Source organism: Strix aluco, chromosome 15 (assembly GCF_031877795.1).
Source record: "Strix aluco isolate bStrAlu1 chromosome 15, bStrAlu1.hap1, whole genome shotgun sequence".
NCBI classification, from domain to species: domain Eukaryota; kingdom Metazoa; phylum Chordata; class Aves; order Strigiformes; family Strigidae; genus Strix; species Strix aluco.
The window spans coordinates 8,062,352-8,077,020 of record NC_133945.1 but is presented as its reverse complement, the minus strand read 5'-3'; the positions used below and the strand labels follow the sequence as shown (position 1 = coordinate 8,077,020).

Here is a 14,669-nt window from a genome sequence, read left to right as displayed (position 1 = left end):
TTGTTTGCTCATTCTTAGGAGCATCCCAGTTGGGTTTGGTCTGGGGTTGGCTCCTGCTCCATCCACATTTATTCATAGTTCTCCTCCATCCTCAGAGATATGTGCCACGGTGTGATGGGCCACCAAGGCAGTGTCTGAGAACCCAAGTTGTGCTCCCTGCTGTCTGTACCGGATTTGCAGACCAGTTTAGAGGAGGGTTTTGCAGGGGATGCCCTGCCATGCCTGCACAGGGTGCTCCTCATCCCCTTGTGCCTCTTCAGCGGGTGCACCCTGCAAGCCAGACCCCTTGTCTGGAGACACCTACAGACACTCCTCACTCAGTGCAGTCCTGTGGACGTTACCCATGTGGGGCTGAGTTTTTACAGGGTGAACACGCAGGGTGACCCGAAGCCACCTCTGCACCTCAGCTTGGTCTGATATGTCTGATCGGTGGCCTAGGGGGCTGTCGGTAGCTGCAGTGCTAGAGAGTAAAGACAAAGCTTAAGCCAAAGCTGCTCAATAATCCCTGTTTCTCAAAGGGCTGTAAAATTTACAAGTAAAAAGTTATTGCTGGTTTTGCAAGGGTTTTCTAGATGTTTAAAGAGTTTTGTGGAGCTGGGCAGCGTGAGGTTTTTCCCTGCTTTGGCCGTGGGTAAAATGATACATGTCAGATTGGGGTGTTTTGCCCTGGATTTCTGCACGCTAGAGCTTGCAGAGAAACAGGGACCAAAAGCCAGGTGTGCACGAACACTGGGTCGAGCAATTCTGCAGCCTTAAATTTGTGGGATTGTACAGCTCAGCGCAGTTGCTGTTCTTGTGTTTAAACTGGCTCTGGTTTCCCCTTTCTCTGTGTTTTGCAGGCGATCCCAGGTCATTGAAAAATTTGAGGCATTAGATATTGAGAACGCGGAGCACATGGAAACGAATGTGTCGGCTGGTGCTGCCCTTTCCAGTGAGACGCGTCAGGGCAGGAGCGAGAAGAGGGTTTTCCCGCGGAAACGGGTGAGCTGCTCAGCTGAGGTCTCGTGGTGGGGTTTGGAGGATGTCACCAGGGATCCAGCAGCCCAGGCTAGAGGGTTCAGCTATAGGGTTTGTCCCTGGGTAGAGCAGGGGATTTGGAGTCGCAGACAGGCTCATGCAGGAGCCAAACCGCTGTGTGTGCTCAGTCTGTGCAGGTTTGCTGCTTGCTGCTCTGCTCCCTTGGCCCAGCTGCAGGTCAGAGTGGAAAATCAGGCTGTCTTTTTTGCTTCCTCCAAAATAGAAAGAGGGAAACCAGATCTGGCATGGCAGGACACGTCAGGATGGAGTGAAGTAACAAAAGAAAGAGGCAGTCTTGAGAGTCCCAGATATGCTTAGATATATTGGGAACAAATTGATGCCTGAGAGGACAAAAAAAATATATTGCCAGTGAAATGACACTTGTTCTGAGCCTGAGATGCCCCTTAAATATGTGGATTTTTATGCCATGAGCCAAGAGAGTGGGACTCGCTGGCCTAGTTCCTGCGCTGATCTGGGCTAACGCTGTTCACACAGGACTTCACTTGTGAAGGTGCAGCTGTGGGCTCCATCCTGGATGTGTCTGCGTCTCCTCTGTCCCCGCATCGCCGGGCAAAGTCGCTGGACAGGAGGTCCACGGAGTCCTCTATGACGGTGAGCCAGTGGGGCCGTGTCCTCTGTCTTGGGGGAGGATGTGAGAGGCCCTTCCTGGGCAGGTCCGGTAAAAACTGGACTGTCTGCTGCTTTCCCCATAGCCAGCATGTGGGATGTAGGATACGCTCAGATTCGGAGCAGTTTTAAGTGACTTGGCTTCACACTTCACGCTTGACATGTTAAGGAGAGCTAACACACGGCCTAGTTTCCTAATGCCGCTTCCTTGATGTTTATGCAGTTGCAAGTGGGTGTGAGCGGGACGAAGGCTGCGAGGAAGGGCTGAACCTGCCCTCCTGAGCTTTCCTCCCTTTGCATATTTCAAATGCTCACCAGACCTGGAGGCAAACACTGCAGAACAAACACAAAACGCTCTCCTCTCACTCACCACCCTTCTGTAGGAGCAAAATAAACATACTTGCTAATCTTTCAAAAAGATTACAGAGCCACTGTAAATACGAGCTGCAGTTTTTGTGGATGGACAGCTTCTAATGAAGGACATCTCAGAAAAAAGCAGTAGCTTAGCATTTCTGTAGTCGCTGTTCATCTAGACTTGTACGGCCACAAGAGTGATTTTTAAATTCTTGTCTATTTTAAAAAAGTGCAAGAAGTGCACGTTAAGTGGTGATGCACATCATCTAGTGAAGGCAAGAAAATCATGCAGCCTGTGGGAAGAAAACCTTTTCCTTGCATTAAATACGCCTTTATTGTGCCACTCCTGCTATAAAAGTAGCAACATAAGAAAAAGCAGCACATCTGCTAGCTTGCAACCGTGATTGCAAGACTCTCCCCTGCCCATCATGTTCATTGTGTCAGATCAGATCAGTTATCCGTCAGGATAAAAGCCAAGGGAGAGTTCATCCCTCGTTGGGCTTGGAGGGTTACAGCAGAGCTGTGGCTTGCACTGCATTGGTATCTCTTCCATCAAGTGCTTTGTCTGGTTTTGGTTTCCAATGTTTACACCCTTCAGTGGCAGCTGGTCCCAAACTTTTCATGCTTCAGCAGCTTTGCAGCTTCGGGCAAAGCCTGCGCTCTTCTGCCTGCCCGAGCACTCGGAGGAGAGCAGAGGGGTTTCTGCGGAGGAGCAGGACCTGGAGGAGAAACCTTCCTGCTCTGGCTGCTTCCATAGTGTCTTGCTGCTGCCTGGTCTGAAACATGTGCATATGCTGTTTAGCAGCATCTTTCCTCTCTGACTGCTTCTACACCTTTGCCTAAATTTTAAGGAAACTAAGAAATGTAGTAGAGTCGTACAAATGCTGCTAAGGAGGGATTTATCTGGTTTTGCAGAAGATTCTTGCCCTGTGCTTCTTCCCAGATGATAATAACAAGCCCAGAGCAACTGCAACACTTGCAGTCCTTCTGTTTTCCTTCTCTGCAAAGCACGTGGTTGGGAGCTGGTTATTTTTGATCCAAAATGTAGATCCTTTGCTTGACACTCTCCTGTTGTACCAGAAAGAGACTAAACAGGACCCAGATTCTGGAAGCACGATCCCACCTGCACATCAGCAGAGGAGAAGCAGGCACATGGTGGCATCGCTCTCTCGGGGTAGATTAGAGCTGAGATTAGGATGCCCAGCTCTCATAGCCAACTTCAGCGATGGATGTAGTCGTTGCAAATGCCATTTTCTCTGTAGTTTGTTCATGGCTTATTGCTGCCTCATCAGCAGGTCCTGCTGGGGCTCGGTGCGTTTGTTGCCTGCAGACACATCACAGCGAGAGCTGCTCAGTCTGGCATGCCTCTCCCTCCTCTGATTCTCTAGGGATTTGGGAAGGGCAAGGTGGCATTTACTTTCCCCTGTGTTTTTGTGGAGTGGGGCTGGCTTCCCACCACTGTGGGAGCACTCAAATGTGGGATGTGCCACCCCACAGCATCGGGTTGGTTGAATAGGCTTCCAGACCCCAGTTCCCCATTGCTTCCCTTGCTATAGCCCGTTTCAGACGCTACAGCTGCATTTCACACACTGCTGTCCTTTCCTCCTCCGCTCTGCAGCACATGGAGCAGCTGGAGGAGCTCAGCCTCGAGGGAGTGAAAGCATTTCCACCACATCCTTCCCTGTGCGCGGGCAGGGCTGGGAGGAAGGGCTGGCGGGAGTTATCCCACGCTGTCTTGGTTGCTTTTCTCAGAGCTTCAACATCATGATGCACCCACTGTGGGGGATAGAGCAGGTGTCATCTGGGTGGTGCAGTGCTGGGATTCCCTGTATTTCCAGCCTTGGGAACTCGGTGTTATTTTGAACCCTTCAGCCTTGCATCAATAGCACATAGTTTGTCCTTCATAATATATAATAGAGGGACAAAACTGCCTGCAGTCGTGCTAATTCCTTGCTTCTCCTTCCTCTGTAATGCTGGTGTAGCAGTAGGAAATTGCAAGAGAAGTGCTAGGAAAGGAACAGCCCAAATAAACTGTACAGCAGGTCTCTGTTCTTCCTGGGAGCAAAGGTTTGACCACCATGCGGTATAGTGATCCAGTTTGGACTACATGACCTTTAAAGGTCCCTTCCAACCCAAACTATTCTGTGATTCTATGAATTTAACTGTTGCTGGTCTCTTTTATTGCTGCACTGTGTTTTATCAAGCCACTGCTGTTGTCTTCTGGGTGCAGATGCTTCTTCCCTCCCCTCTGATCACCTCTCTCCTTTCTTGCAGCCTGACCTGCTGAACTTCAAGAAGGGCTGGTTGACAAAACAGTATGAGGACGGGCAGGTGAGTCCAGGGGAAGCTCTGCCCTTCGCGTCGGGCTTCAGTACCACCATCAATCCTGGTTTCTGGCAGCTGACACCCACTCTGACATCCCGGCTGTGCAGGCTGCGCATGGGGCTGCTCTCAGCTCTGACAAAGCCCCGATGTCCTTGCAGGGTAGATCAGTGCTGGGCCATGCTCCAGATGGGAGAAAGCAGATGTAGATGCTTGGGCAGAGCAGCAACAGGGAATTTGTACAACTCTGGAGCCAGGCAGCAGTGTTTGTGTGCGAGCCCTGTGCGAACGGTGTTTGTCTTGGAGCAGGAATAGCTGGTGCTCTGTCCTGGGGAGGTTTCAGAGCCCCACAGCTGGATATCGTGTCATGGGTTTCTAGGGAGCCAGGGCAGCTTGGATAGCGGCACTGGTTTCGTGTTCCCATTCTCTTATTAGTCTCATCTCCCTTGCGACCCAGCAACCTCTTTGGCGTCAGTAATGAGGCTCAGATAAGGTCTCCTGAGCGCCGGGGAAATGGCAAGGCCAAGAAATAAATAAATGCCTCTGAGCTGGCACTGAGGGAAGCAGCTGCTGCTGCTTTCCTCCTGTCCATTCCCGGAGAGATGTGGGATGTGCTGCTCTCTCGGAGCCTTAGAGATGGGCACTGATGCCCTGGCTGTTTGCAAACCACCCCTTCCCTGGATTTCCTTCCTTCCCACTCAGCCCATGGAGGGAAAACGAGGGCGACTCGCCCACAGCTGTGAGTGCCATGGCCTGGGCTCCGCTGCGGGTATGTGCTGGTGTGTTGGGCCCTGGCGCAGAGGGCATGTCTGTAGGCAGCTGGAGGGGGAATTAGCTGCTGGAGCAAGTGCTTTATTAACTGAAACCTGCCTGGGGTAAGCCTGTGCCTCACTGGGAGCATGCAGAAGGCGTATTTGTATACAGCAACGGCCAGGAATAGGCTCCAGCTCAGTTTCTAGGTTCTGCAGATAAAACACGAATGATACATGAATGCGGTGCGGCAGCGCTGGGGAAATTGGGGTCCTGGTGGTGCAAACCATCACGGTGTCCCTTGCATTGCTGCCTGGTTGGGTCTCCCGTTCCCCACGGGAGAGCCTCTCGGTGAAGCCGGGTGCAGAGCTGGGAGGGGAGAGGCTGGAGCGGCCTCCCTGCGGGGCGTCTCTGCTGGTGACCTGTGACAAGGTGCCCGGGCTCTGCTGGTGGGACGAAGCAGGATTGTAACTACCCCGTCTTGGTTGTTTCCTAGTGGAAGAAACACTGGTTTGTGCTGACTGACCAGAGCCTGCGATACTACCGGGATTCAGTGGCGGAGGAGGTAAGTGTCTTCCCCAGCGGTGTTCAACCCACCCAGGGGAGCCCCAGGTGCTCCCAAACTCTGACCCTGGGCAGGTTGTTTCCCCAAATGCCAGCAAAGTCCTGGGGCATCGCTCTTCAGGGCTTTGTGCTTCTTGAGGACCTGCTGCATGCCTCCCTGCGACCCACCATGCTTTGGGGTTGCAAAACATTCTGACTTATTTTACCTCTTCCCTTTCCAGGCAGCTGACCTGGATGGAGAAATCGATTTATCCACGTGCTACGATGTTACTGAGTACCCAGTTCAGCGAAACTACGGCTTCCAGATCCACGTAAGGAAAACGCGGGGAGGAGGAGGAGTCTGGCTTCAGGATGGCTGGTGGGGCTGCTCATGCTGTGCCACTGTTGGGGATGCTCATCCACGGCGAGGGAAACATCCCCCCAGACACCTAAGAGAGGCCACCTGGCATCCCCCACAGTGCTCCTTAGAACTGTGGCCTTGGGTTTGAGAGCCATTTTTTTTGGTTCACAAAAAATGGAGGGGGAAGGGGAAGGTTTTGTCTCAGCCTTAGGGTCTCAGCTACAACAAAACCAGCCTGATTGCTGAGAAATGCTAATTCCCACCGTGAACATGCTGCGGGGTGGAGGGGCTGGGTGAGATCTCCGTGTGGCCGGCGAGCCGTGGCCCAGTGCTGGGTTCTCAGGGCTGGGTGCAGGGTGGTATTGCGGGTGGGAAGGTGCTGGTGGGTGCAATCAGCTGCTCAGAGCTGGGCCTCCTCTCTCCCTAGACGAAGGAAGGGGAGTTCACCCTCTCCGCCATGACGTCGGGCATTCGCCGCAACTGGATCCAGACCATCATGAAGCACGTTCGCCCCACGACTGCTCCCGATGTAACAAGGTAAAGAGGGGAGTTTAGCAGCCCTTGCAGTTGTCTGATTTGCTGTGCAGGAGAAACTCTTCCCCTGTCTCCTTTCTTTCCTCTTTCTGAGCCTGTCCATTCCTGGAAGCTGCGGCTCTTTGTCACGTCCCTCTCTCTGGGCTTAATTTGGATACGCTTTGTGGGGATACTGATATGCTGAGTTACTCTTACACGTGCAGATTTCAAAGAGGGTTGAAAATGTGGCTTTAATTTGTGCATAGGAATATGAAATACTGTTCCTATCTCAAGGCTCCTCTGGATTCCCACCAGGTATTGTGAAACCACTTGGATTCAGTTGTGCTGGGTTCCCCCTTTCCTCTGGCTACTGTTCAGCACGAGCTGCCCATCCCCTCCGCGGGTCACGGCAGCACGAGCCCAAGGTTCAATTTAGAAGCTGTTTGGCTGTGATATATTTTAAACTCCAGCCAGCAAATCATGTTCCCTCCTCTTTTGATCTTCCAGATAGCTGCCGCAGCTCATTCCCCTTACGCGTTAGTAATGCTCGTGTCTCCTCCTGCTGTCAGTGCCAGAGGAAGGGACCCCCCAGCTTCACAGAGTACCTTCTGTGAGCGCTTGCGGCTGCGGGTAAAGGGTGTTTGACCTCCTCACAGCTAACCGCGCCAGCCACACTCCTACGGGCCACCTCTTACAGGCTTCCTGGACACGGCCGCACCATTAACTCCGTCTCCTGTCCTTACCGTAGCTGCAACGAGCAGGTTTTTGCCAGGTTTGTCCCCGCGTTGGTGGAATGGCTCTTGGCACCTGGTGCTGTTGACCTGGAGATGTTCCAGCCTCTCCTTCCCCATCCCGCTTGGCACTCGGCCACCATTTCCCAGCCCTGCCCGAGCTCTGGTGGATCTCGCGGGGGTCTCGGGGAAACCGCCTCTCTCCTCACTCCTGTGTATGTTTGATTTCCATGCAATCCCAGGAAAAACTTCTCTTTGAAACTATCCGTGCTGAAGCCCAGGTTGGAAAACTGTGTTCTCTCCTGTATTAACGTTTTGTGGTTTGTATATCTCGTGATTCACTGCATGCTCCTCCTTTTCTGCACCTCGGATGGGAAGTCCTGCAGTTTCCATTTATTTTTCTTTCTTTTCTTTTTTTTTCCCTCCTTTTTTTTTTTTTCTTTAAATAAAAGCCAGAGAGAAGGGAAGAAGCAACCTGGTCTTGACACTTGATTTGCCCACACTGGTATCTTCCGATGTGACTAGATATGAACATGAAGACCAAGGAAATTTGAGGGGACTTCTCTGCTTTTAAAGAGCCAGAAATATTTGTAGCCTAAGAGGTTACTGCAGCACGGTAATCCTGTGCTCACTGTCTTTGCATCTGCTCCAAGCCCACACAAAGTGGTTTGACTTGGCTTACCCTCATGAGAGGGTCCAAGCGCAGGTACCAGTTGGGCAGTAACTTGTTACGCTGCATAAATAAATCGTGAATCTCAATCCTGAGCTGGGGAAGAGAGAATTACAGGTGCACTTCTGTCGTTTTCCACCGAGCTGGTTTTGGATGGGGTAGAGCCTGGCGTGGGTTAGTCACGTTGCTGAGAAGTTGTTGCTGTGAGCTGAGGGGCTGCGCTGTGCCTGCAGCAGGGCCCCTGCTCGCAAGCCCTTTGCCACGGCACGGGGTATCCCAGCCCATCCCACCTGGCTTCGGGCACGTCGTTAACATCCACACCCGGGGAGCGACTTGTGAGCAGGGCTGCTGGAAAGCTGAAGGACAGACTGCCAAAGGCTCGTGATGGAGAGGTGGCAAACGTCTGCACGGCACAGCCGGGGTGCAAGAGGGATGTTTCCGGATGCTGGGCTGTGCTGGGAGGCAGCGGTGTTTGTCCCATCCCCGGGGCCTGTCCAACTCTGCACACTCCTGCAGCCTTCTGCCGTGTCTCTCATTAACCTGCTGCCATGTCTCCACTGAGCCAAATGCATTTTCTTGGTTACTCAAGTCCTAATTACAGTTTATATTGCTGCGTGTGTCAGCACCCAGCGCAGGGGGGGCAGATGCTGCACTGCTCCCTGCCCTTAGCAGTGCCCTGCAGTCTCCAGAGACGCTAAATGCACTTTGCTAACGATGACCGTGCAGATATAAAATACCCACAAGAAAGAAGGTGGCCACTTCGGCACTGGGTCCTTGTTCAGCTCCCAGCCCCGGTGAGGCTGAGTCCCCCAGTGCCCCCCCAGTTCCCTGCAGCCTTCATGTGCTCCTTGCACGCTGCGGCAGCATGCTCGGCTCACAGCTTGCACCGCTCCCACAGCCACCCGTATTAAAAAAAAACCCCACTTTTTCTGTTTTGACCTATAAATACCATTGCGAGGCAAAAACACACACACCCCCCCCCATGTGATGCGAATTAATTTGTCTGGGATGGAGGCGATGTGAAATGTTTGAGCAGAATTAATAGCCATGGGGCACTTGCAAGTGATGAAACAAGAAACTTTGGGTCAGTCTTCTGAGTCTCTTAACTCAGTTCCCAGCGGCCGTCCCTCCGCTCCCTGACACACATCCCATGCCCTTTGGAAAGCAGCAGAGGAGAAATGAACTCGTGAGAGATGTCACCTCTAGAAATGCCGGGATTCTTCCCCATGGTATTTAGAGCAACATAATTTCTGTCTCTCAACAACATCCAAGGGGCCCCAGAACCCCCTTTCTTCCTAGCACTCTTCTCCATTTTAAGACTCCTTCTCATTCCTACTTTACTTATTTAAAATGCAGCTGTAATCACTAACTGACTCCAGATTGAGTGCCTGGCTTTGGAGTCTTGCAATATCTTCTAATGGTTGAGGAGCGAGGAGGTTTCATCGTGGTGCCTTTTGGGTTTATTTTATTAGCTGCAGGTGACAACTGAAGAAGGGATTATCTCCGAGCTGGTTTTAGCCTGTAACTGCCAGAGTTTCTTGAAACCCAGCTCTACTGAGCCTGTGGTTTGATCGTGGATGAAAGTGCATCGGAAGATACTAGCCCCGGACCCATGCAGAGTCATCTCTTCTGCTCCATTCTTTATTTTGGGCATATGCACATACACGAGGTTGTTGGCTGCGGGAGCTGGGGTGTGTTACCAAGGCGGGAGGAGAAGCCGTGCTGCTGCTGCTCCCTCCCGGTCCCGGCAGTCTCGGTGCATGCGGTCCCGGGGAGGTCAGAGCCCCATTAGTGGTGGTTCGCCTGCAGCGAAGGGCCCGGGGAGCTGCTTTCCAGCTCTTCCCACTGCGCCCTTCTGGAAAGCCTGAGGAGGCTGCACTGGAGTCTGGAGCCTGGGGGGATGCTGTGGTTGAACTGGAAGCAGGGGGAGCCTGGAGTCAGCCAGAGCACCAGGGCTGTGCCTCGGGAGGCATCTCGGGGGCTCCTGATAGCAAAGAGGGTTCAGCAAATACCTGCTGCTCCCTCTGCAAACGTAGCATACTGCTATTTTCTTTTTTAATTTTGATCTGCATGTTACAAGGCTGGCATGTCTACATTTAATAAGCTAATACTGCATTATGGATTATCCGTAGGTTGGAAACAGTATTGCCTTCCCCTTGTTAACTTTCCCTGCTTGATGAGTATGTCTCCCCTCTCAACCCACCACCCTCTAACTCAGCACTAAAAATCATTCCTTGCTTGAGAAATCAGCATTTTCAGTGACTTCCACAGTGTGTTGAATAACTCTTGCTCTCCTTGCTGCACCGACAACTGCACATACGGCGTGCAGCCCTCGTGCCGGGGTGGCTGCCCGGGGAAGGTCTGTGCCTTCAGTGCAGATAGTGGCACGGAGAAGTTTTCGATCCATTAATACCCCGACTTTGCCAAGCTTGTGGAAAACCTTCCCCCTGTTACCCAAGACCTCTGGGAGCTGCCCTGTGCTTCTCCGCCCCGCAGCTCTGAAGCCAGACTGACTTTGGTGGACTGGTGGCATCCTCCCCGCAAGCACGTGACTATTGGCTGCGTCGACCGGCGTGTGTGCATGGAGCCCCGCAGCCGGGGAGGCGGGCGGCGAGCCAGCCGGAGGGTGCCGGAGGAGCTTTCGAAGCCTCTTCCCCGTCTGGCAGGATGGTTCGGGGTCGCTGCCTCGGCTGCAGGCTGCTGCTGGGTCGTGGTCGCCAGCCCTGGGGCGGCTGCCGAGAAGGAGCGAGGTCGGGATCGGCCGCTCTCTCCAGGGGCCAGGGGGTGCCCAGGAGCAGCCGGGACCGCTTGCACCAAGGCTTTGCACACCTGCGCAATTCCGGGGAAGGGCAGGGGCATCTCCTGTGCCCGAGAGGTGACGGGAGATGGAGGGGCCAGGGGCACCCACATGGCATTGGCTTGGGCTTCCAGCAGCCCCTTTCCACCCGGCTCTTCGAGGCATGTGTGGGAGTGCCTGGCCATCTTGAGCACCCACTGATGCTTTTCTTCACCATCTTTCTGTCCTCACAGCTCCCTGCCAGAAGAGAAAAGCAAAACAAGCTCTTCCTTCGAGACTGGTCCAAAGCCGAGCGAGAAGCTGGATGCGGAGCAGGCTGAGCTGGACCCAGAGCAGAAGCGGAGCCGTGCCCGGGAGCGCCGGCGAGAAGGACGTTCCAAGACCTTTGACTGGGCTGAATTTCGCCCCATCCAGCAAGCCCTGGCCCAGGAACGTGCAAATGCTGCAGACTCCTCCAAGAGTGGCTCTGCCGCCTTCTCCAGGGACGCCGGTGCCGCCGAGGCTGACCCGGGAGAGCTGGAGCGGGAGCGGGCCCGGCGGCGGGAGGAGCGGCGCAAACGCTTCGAGATGATCGATGCCGTGGACGGGGCAGGGTCGGAAGAGGCTCTAAGGATGGAGGTGGACCGGATCCTGCCCGTCCCGACGGACATCAAACCGCAGAACGTCCACGTGGAGATTGAGCAACGCTGGCACCAGGTGGAGACCACCCCGCTGAGGGAGGAGAAGCAGATCCCCATCGCGCCCCTGCACCTCGCCCACGCCGAGGACCGGGATGAGGGGCTGACGAAGCAACACTTGACCACGCTGCTGGAGAAAGAGGTAAAGCGGGGTGCGTGGGGTGCAGGCTGCCTGCTGAAATGGCCTTCAGGCCACTGCAGGAACTGTAGGAAGCCTGAGCAAGGCTTTAAAAAGCTGCATTTATTCCTACTTTGTAATAGCAATGAGTGGGGATGCTGTAGGGTCCCTGGGGAAGCTGGCAGGGCACAGATCCGTGTCTGTTCCTGTATGGCTCTGCCGGCAGCTTTCATGTTCCCACAGCTGCAGAAAGGGCTGTTCCTGCAAGGGTGGTATTTCATTACCCCCCTCACATTTAACACAGGCTACACTTCTGTTGGTTGTTAGCCAGCCTGCCTCTGATGAGGTGGGTACGATTGATATGTATCAACCAGACTCTTAAATTCAAGCTCATAATTCTGTGTGGCTCTGCAGCTGTGGAGGTTTGTGTCTGCAGTTATGTCTACAAAACTATAAACTGGCTTGAGTTGTAGCACACACCACAAAGGTTCCTTTTTTGTGGAGCCTACATCAAACAATCTTATGATTTTAGGGAAAGAAAGGAGGAGACTCAGCTCACTTGGAAGAAATCCATGCCTGGGCTAGCAAAGGTTATTGTTAGTTGGGATTAAGGTGTATTAGCAGGAATGAAAGGGGTGCAGGCGTGGAGTAACCAGGAGTATCACCGATCTGAACCGGGCTGGGATTTGCCAGGGTCACGCCTGGCACGAGCTGGTGCCGTTCATCCTTTGCTGCAGTGAGCTTTACGAATTAAACTAATGCATAACTTAGTTCTTTCAGGGGGGAGGGATTTTGCCTGGCAAAATGAAATCCAGATCCCAGAGCAGATCAAAGCAGCAGTGCCATCAAAAGCCCCGTTCATTCTTTTCTACGTCCCCTCCGAGCCACTTGCTCCTTATAGCCGACCCCCTGCCCACTCCCTGGACGCTGTCTCTGTTCGTGTCCCTCCAGCTGGAGCAGAAGCAGAAGGAGGCCCTGGAGCTCCTGGAGCAGAACCGGCACCTGCAGGACCAGCTGAAAGTGGCACTGGGCCGGGAGCAGAGTGCCCGCGAGGGCTACGTGTTGCAGGTAGGAGAGCAGGGAGGAGAGAGAAATCCATCTTCCTCTGTGCCCGAGGGGGACCCTGGTGGGCTTCAGTCCAGGGTGTTCATGGGGGCATCCTGGTTGACGCAGGGATGTGCTGGGACCTTCTTGCAAATATTGCTAATTCTGTAGCCTTACCAGGATCATCTGCTTAAAAAACCCTCTGATCTGGGATGCAGTAGACAGAGGATGGCATTACCTACTAGCATCCCCAAGGGAAAACAAAACACAGCCACAGTAGACATATGGGACCTCCCCAAAGTCTACCTCTGATCCATCCTATACTGTGTTTGCCTATGCAACAGCTGTTTCCCCCTTTCTGTGCTCCAAATAGCCCCCTCAGGCAGTGGAGTGCACATAAAGCTTTCTCAGCATCTTGTAGCCCAGCAGTTGCTCCTGGCCGGGAAGTTTGTGTGGCGGTTACACGGCCAAACACAGCACACGCAGGGGTGTATCTCCTGGGCCCATTCCCCGCAGCCAGAGTGGGATTTGCAACAGGGACAACCTGTTGTCTTGGGTCATTTTGGTGGTTTCTTCTGTTACAAGATGCCTTTCCTCAGCAAAGCCTGGAAGTGTGTTTTGGAGGTTCTGACAAAAGAGACAGGAGAGTCTCTTGGGAAGTTTTCCCTCCCCTCCTCCAAACAAAGTGGACTTTTTCCAGCCCTTCCTCTGGGAGCGTCTGTACCCGGAGGAGCCGTGACGCCTGCAGGACAGCTTCTGGCTGCTCTCATGGGTCCGTAGTCCCGTTTTGTGCAGGAGCAGCATTTTGACCTGCTCAAATCTACTTGGCCAAACTGGCTCTGGATTGAAGTGGCTGTGCATGGCCACATGCTGCGCTTCGTGGCAGCAAACCCGGTGTCAACGCTGAACCTTGCGTCCTTATTTCTCATGGGACAAATTTCCCCTGAAGAAGTTGCACAGGCAGTGGAGCCAGCCCAGGTAGGGGGGCATCTTGCCTTCCTTGCTGGTGATTTCCTTGGAGAGTTATTAATGCCTTTATTTCTGGAGTCCCTGAGCTGACAGTGCTCACTTGGAGGAGTTCCATTTTCACTTGGCAGTGTTGGAGGAGTAACCAACTCCCACTTCCCTGGGGCAAAGGCATCCGACCTTCCTTTGCCTGGAAAAATCAGGGAATGGAGCTAAAAGCTGGATGCTGAGTCCACCGTCAGATTGGCCGTGTTGAAGTTGGCTGTAGCGCCTCAATGTGGGGAGGCGGGGCAAGAGGGGAAGTCTGCAGAAGGGCACATCATCGCTGCAGTGAGAAGTGACCCAAACTTTGACCTAGAAATTGGAGAGGGTTTTTGGAAGGGTTGGAGGCTTTTGCTTGCTCCAGTCTGATTCTTTTGGGGATTTCCCTCATGTTTCCCTGGGAACAGAAGGATTAAAGTCCTGTTGCAGAAGGGAGTAACCCCACCAAACCCTGCTGGGGTGGAGGGAGTGGAGTCACTGGGGAGGGGTTTCTGCAGCCCCAGACTGCAGGCAAACATCACAGCATTTGTTTGGACAAACCCGCTGAATTCATGTGTCCCCCGCTTCCATCATGCCTAATTCTGGAGAGATTCCTACATTACCTCTGGGGAGGGACAATGGAGGACCCTGACTGCTGCCAGCCTGGCCCTCCTGAGCTGCCCAGGGGGGCACCAACCCCTCCTTGGCAGCACGACCAGCCCCATGCAGACCCCCAAGCACTGCCCTGACATAAAAGATTCTGCACGTTCCGTAAGGCAGCCGCTGAGAGACCCCCCCCGATGCATGTGCCGTGCACCGAAGCCTCTCTGGCCTCATGTAACCCCTCTTTCGCTCTGAGCTTCCTCGGGACGGGGCCCCCCGACTTTGAACCCTACTGGGAGAAACGGTGGAGGCTCCTGCTCCTTGCAAAGGGACCGGAGACGTCCCCCAGCTCCAGTGGCGGCGGGTGGGAGGGATCACGTACTAACCTGTCCCGGGCGGATGTTCTTGCATGTTTTTTGGTGTAAAGCATGAAATGTAACTTAACATAACTGAGTGTCACATCTGTGGGCTTTCCTTATCAGCAACCAGAGTACAGCAAGGCAGGCCAAATTCCTAGGCTTAACGCTGTGCTTCTCTTGCCTCTTCCTGTCTGTG

The 14,669-nt window shown here is 53.6% G+C and overlaps 1 protein-coding gene across 9 annotated transcripts in view; it reads left to right on the top strand.

Annotated features, from left to right (window-relative positions):
- Nucleotides 1-14,669, top strand: part of MPRIP (myosin phosphatase Rho interacting protein) — an 88,712-nt gene that overhangs the window by 49,809 nt on the left and 24,234 nt on the right. For 6 of the 9 annotated variants that reach the window (XM_074841212.1, XM_074841209.1, XM_074841207.1 and 3 more), the window contains 9 exons: nucleotides 840-981; nucleotides 1,513-1,629; nucleotides 4,273-4,329; nucleotides 5,567-5,635; nucleotides 5,856-5,945; nucleotides 6,402-6,511; nucleotides 7,461-7,499; nucleotides 10,919-11,504; nucleotides 12,432-12,548. In XM_074841212.1, coding sequence (XP_074697313.1) covers nucleotides 840-981; nucleotides 1,513-1,629; nucleotides 4,273-4,329; nucleotides 5,567-5,635; nucleotides 5,856-5,945; nucleotides 6,402-6,511; nucleotides 7,461-7,499; nucleotides 10,919-11,504; nucleotides 12,432-12,548 — 1,327 coding nt within the window. The remainder of the gene's footprint in view (nucleotides 1-839; nucleotides 982-1,512; nucleotides 1,630-4,272; nucleotides 4,330-5,566; nucleotides 5,636-5,855; nucleotides 5,946-6,401; nucleotides 6,512-7,460; nucleotides 7,500-10,918; nucleotides 11,505-12,431; nucleotides 12,549-14,669) is intronic. The other 3 variants (XM_074841214.1, XM_074841215.1, XM_074841206.1) reach the window with 1 other exon arrangement.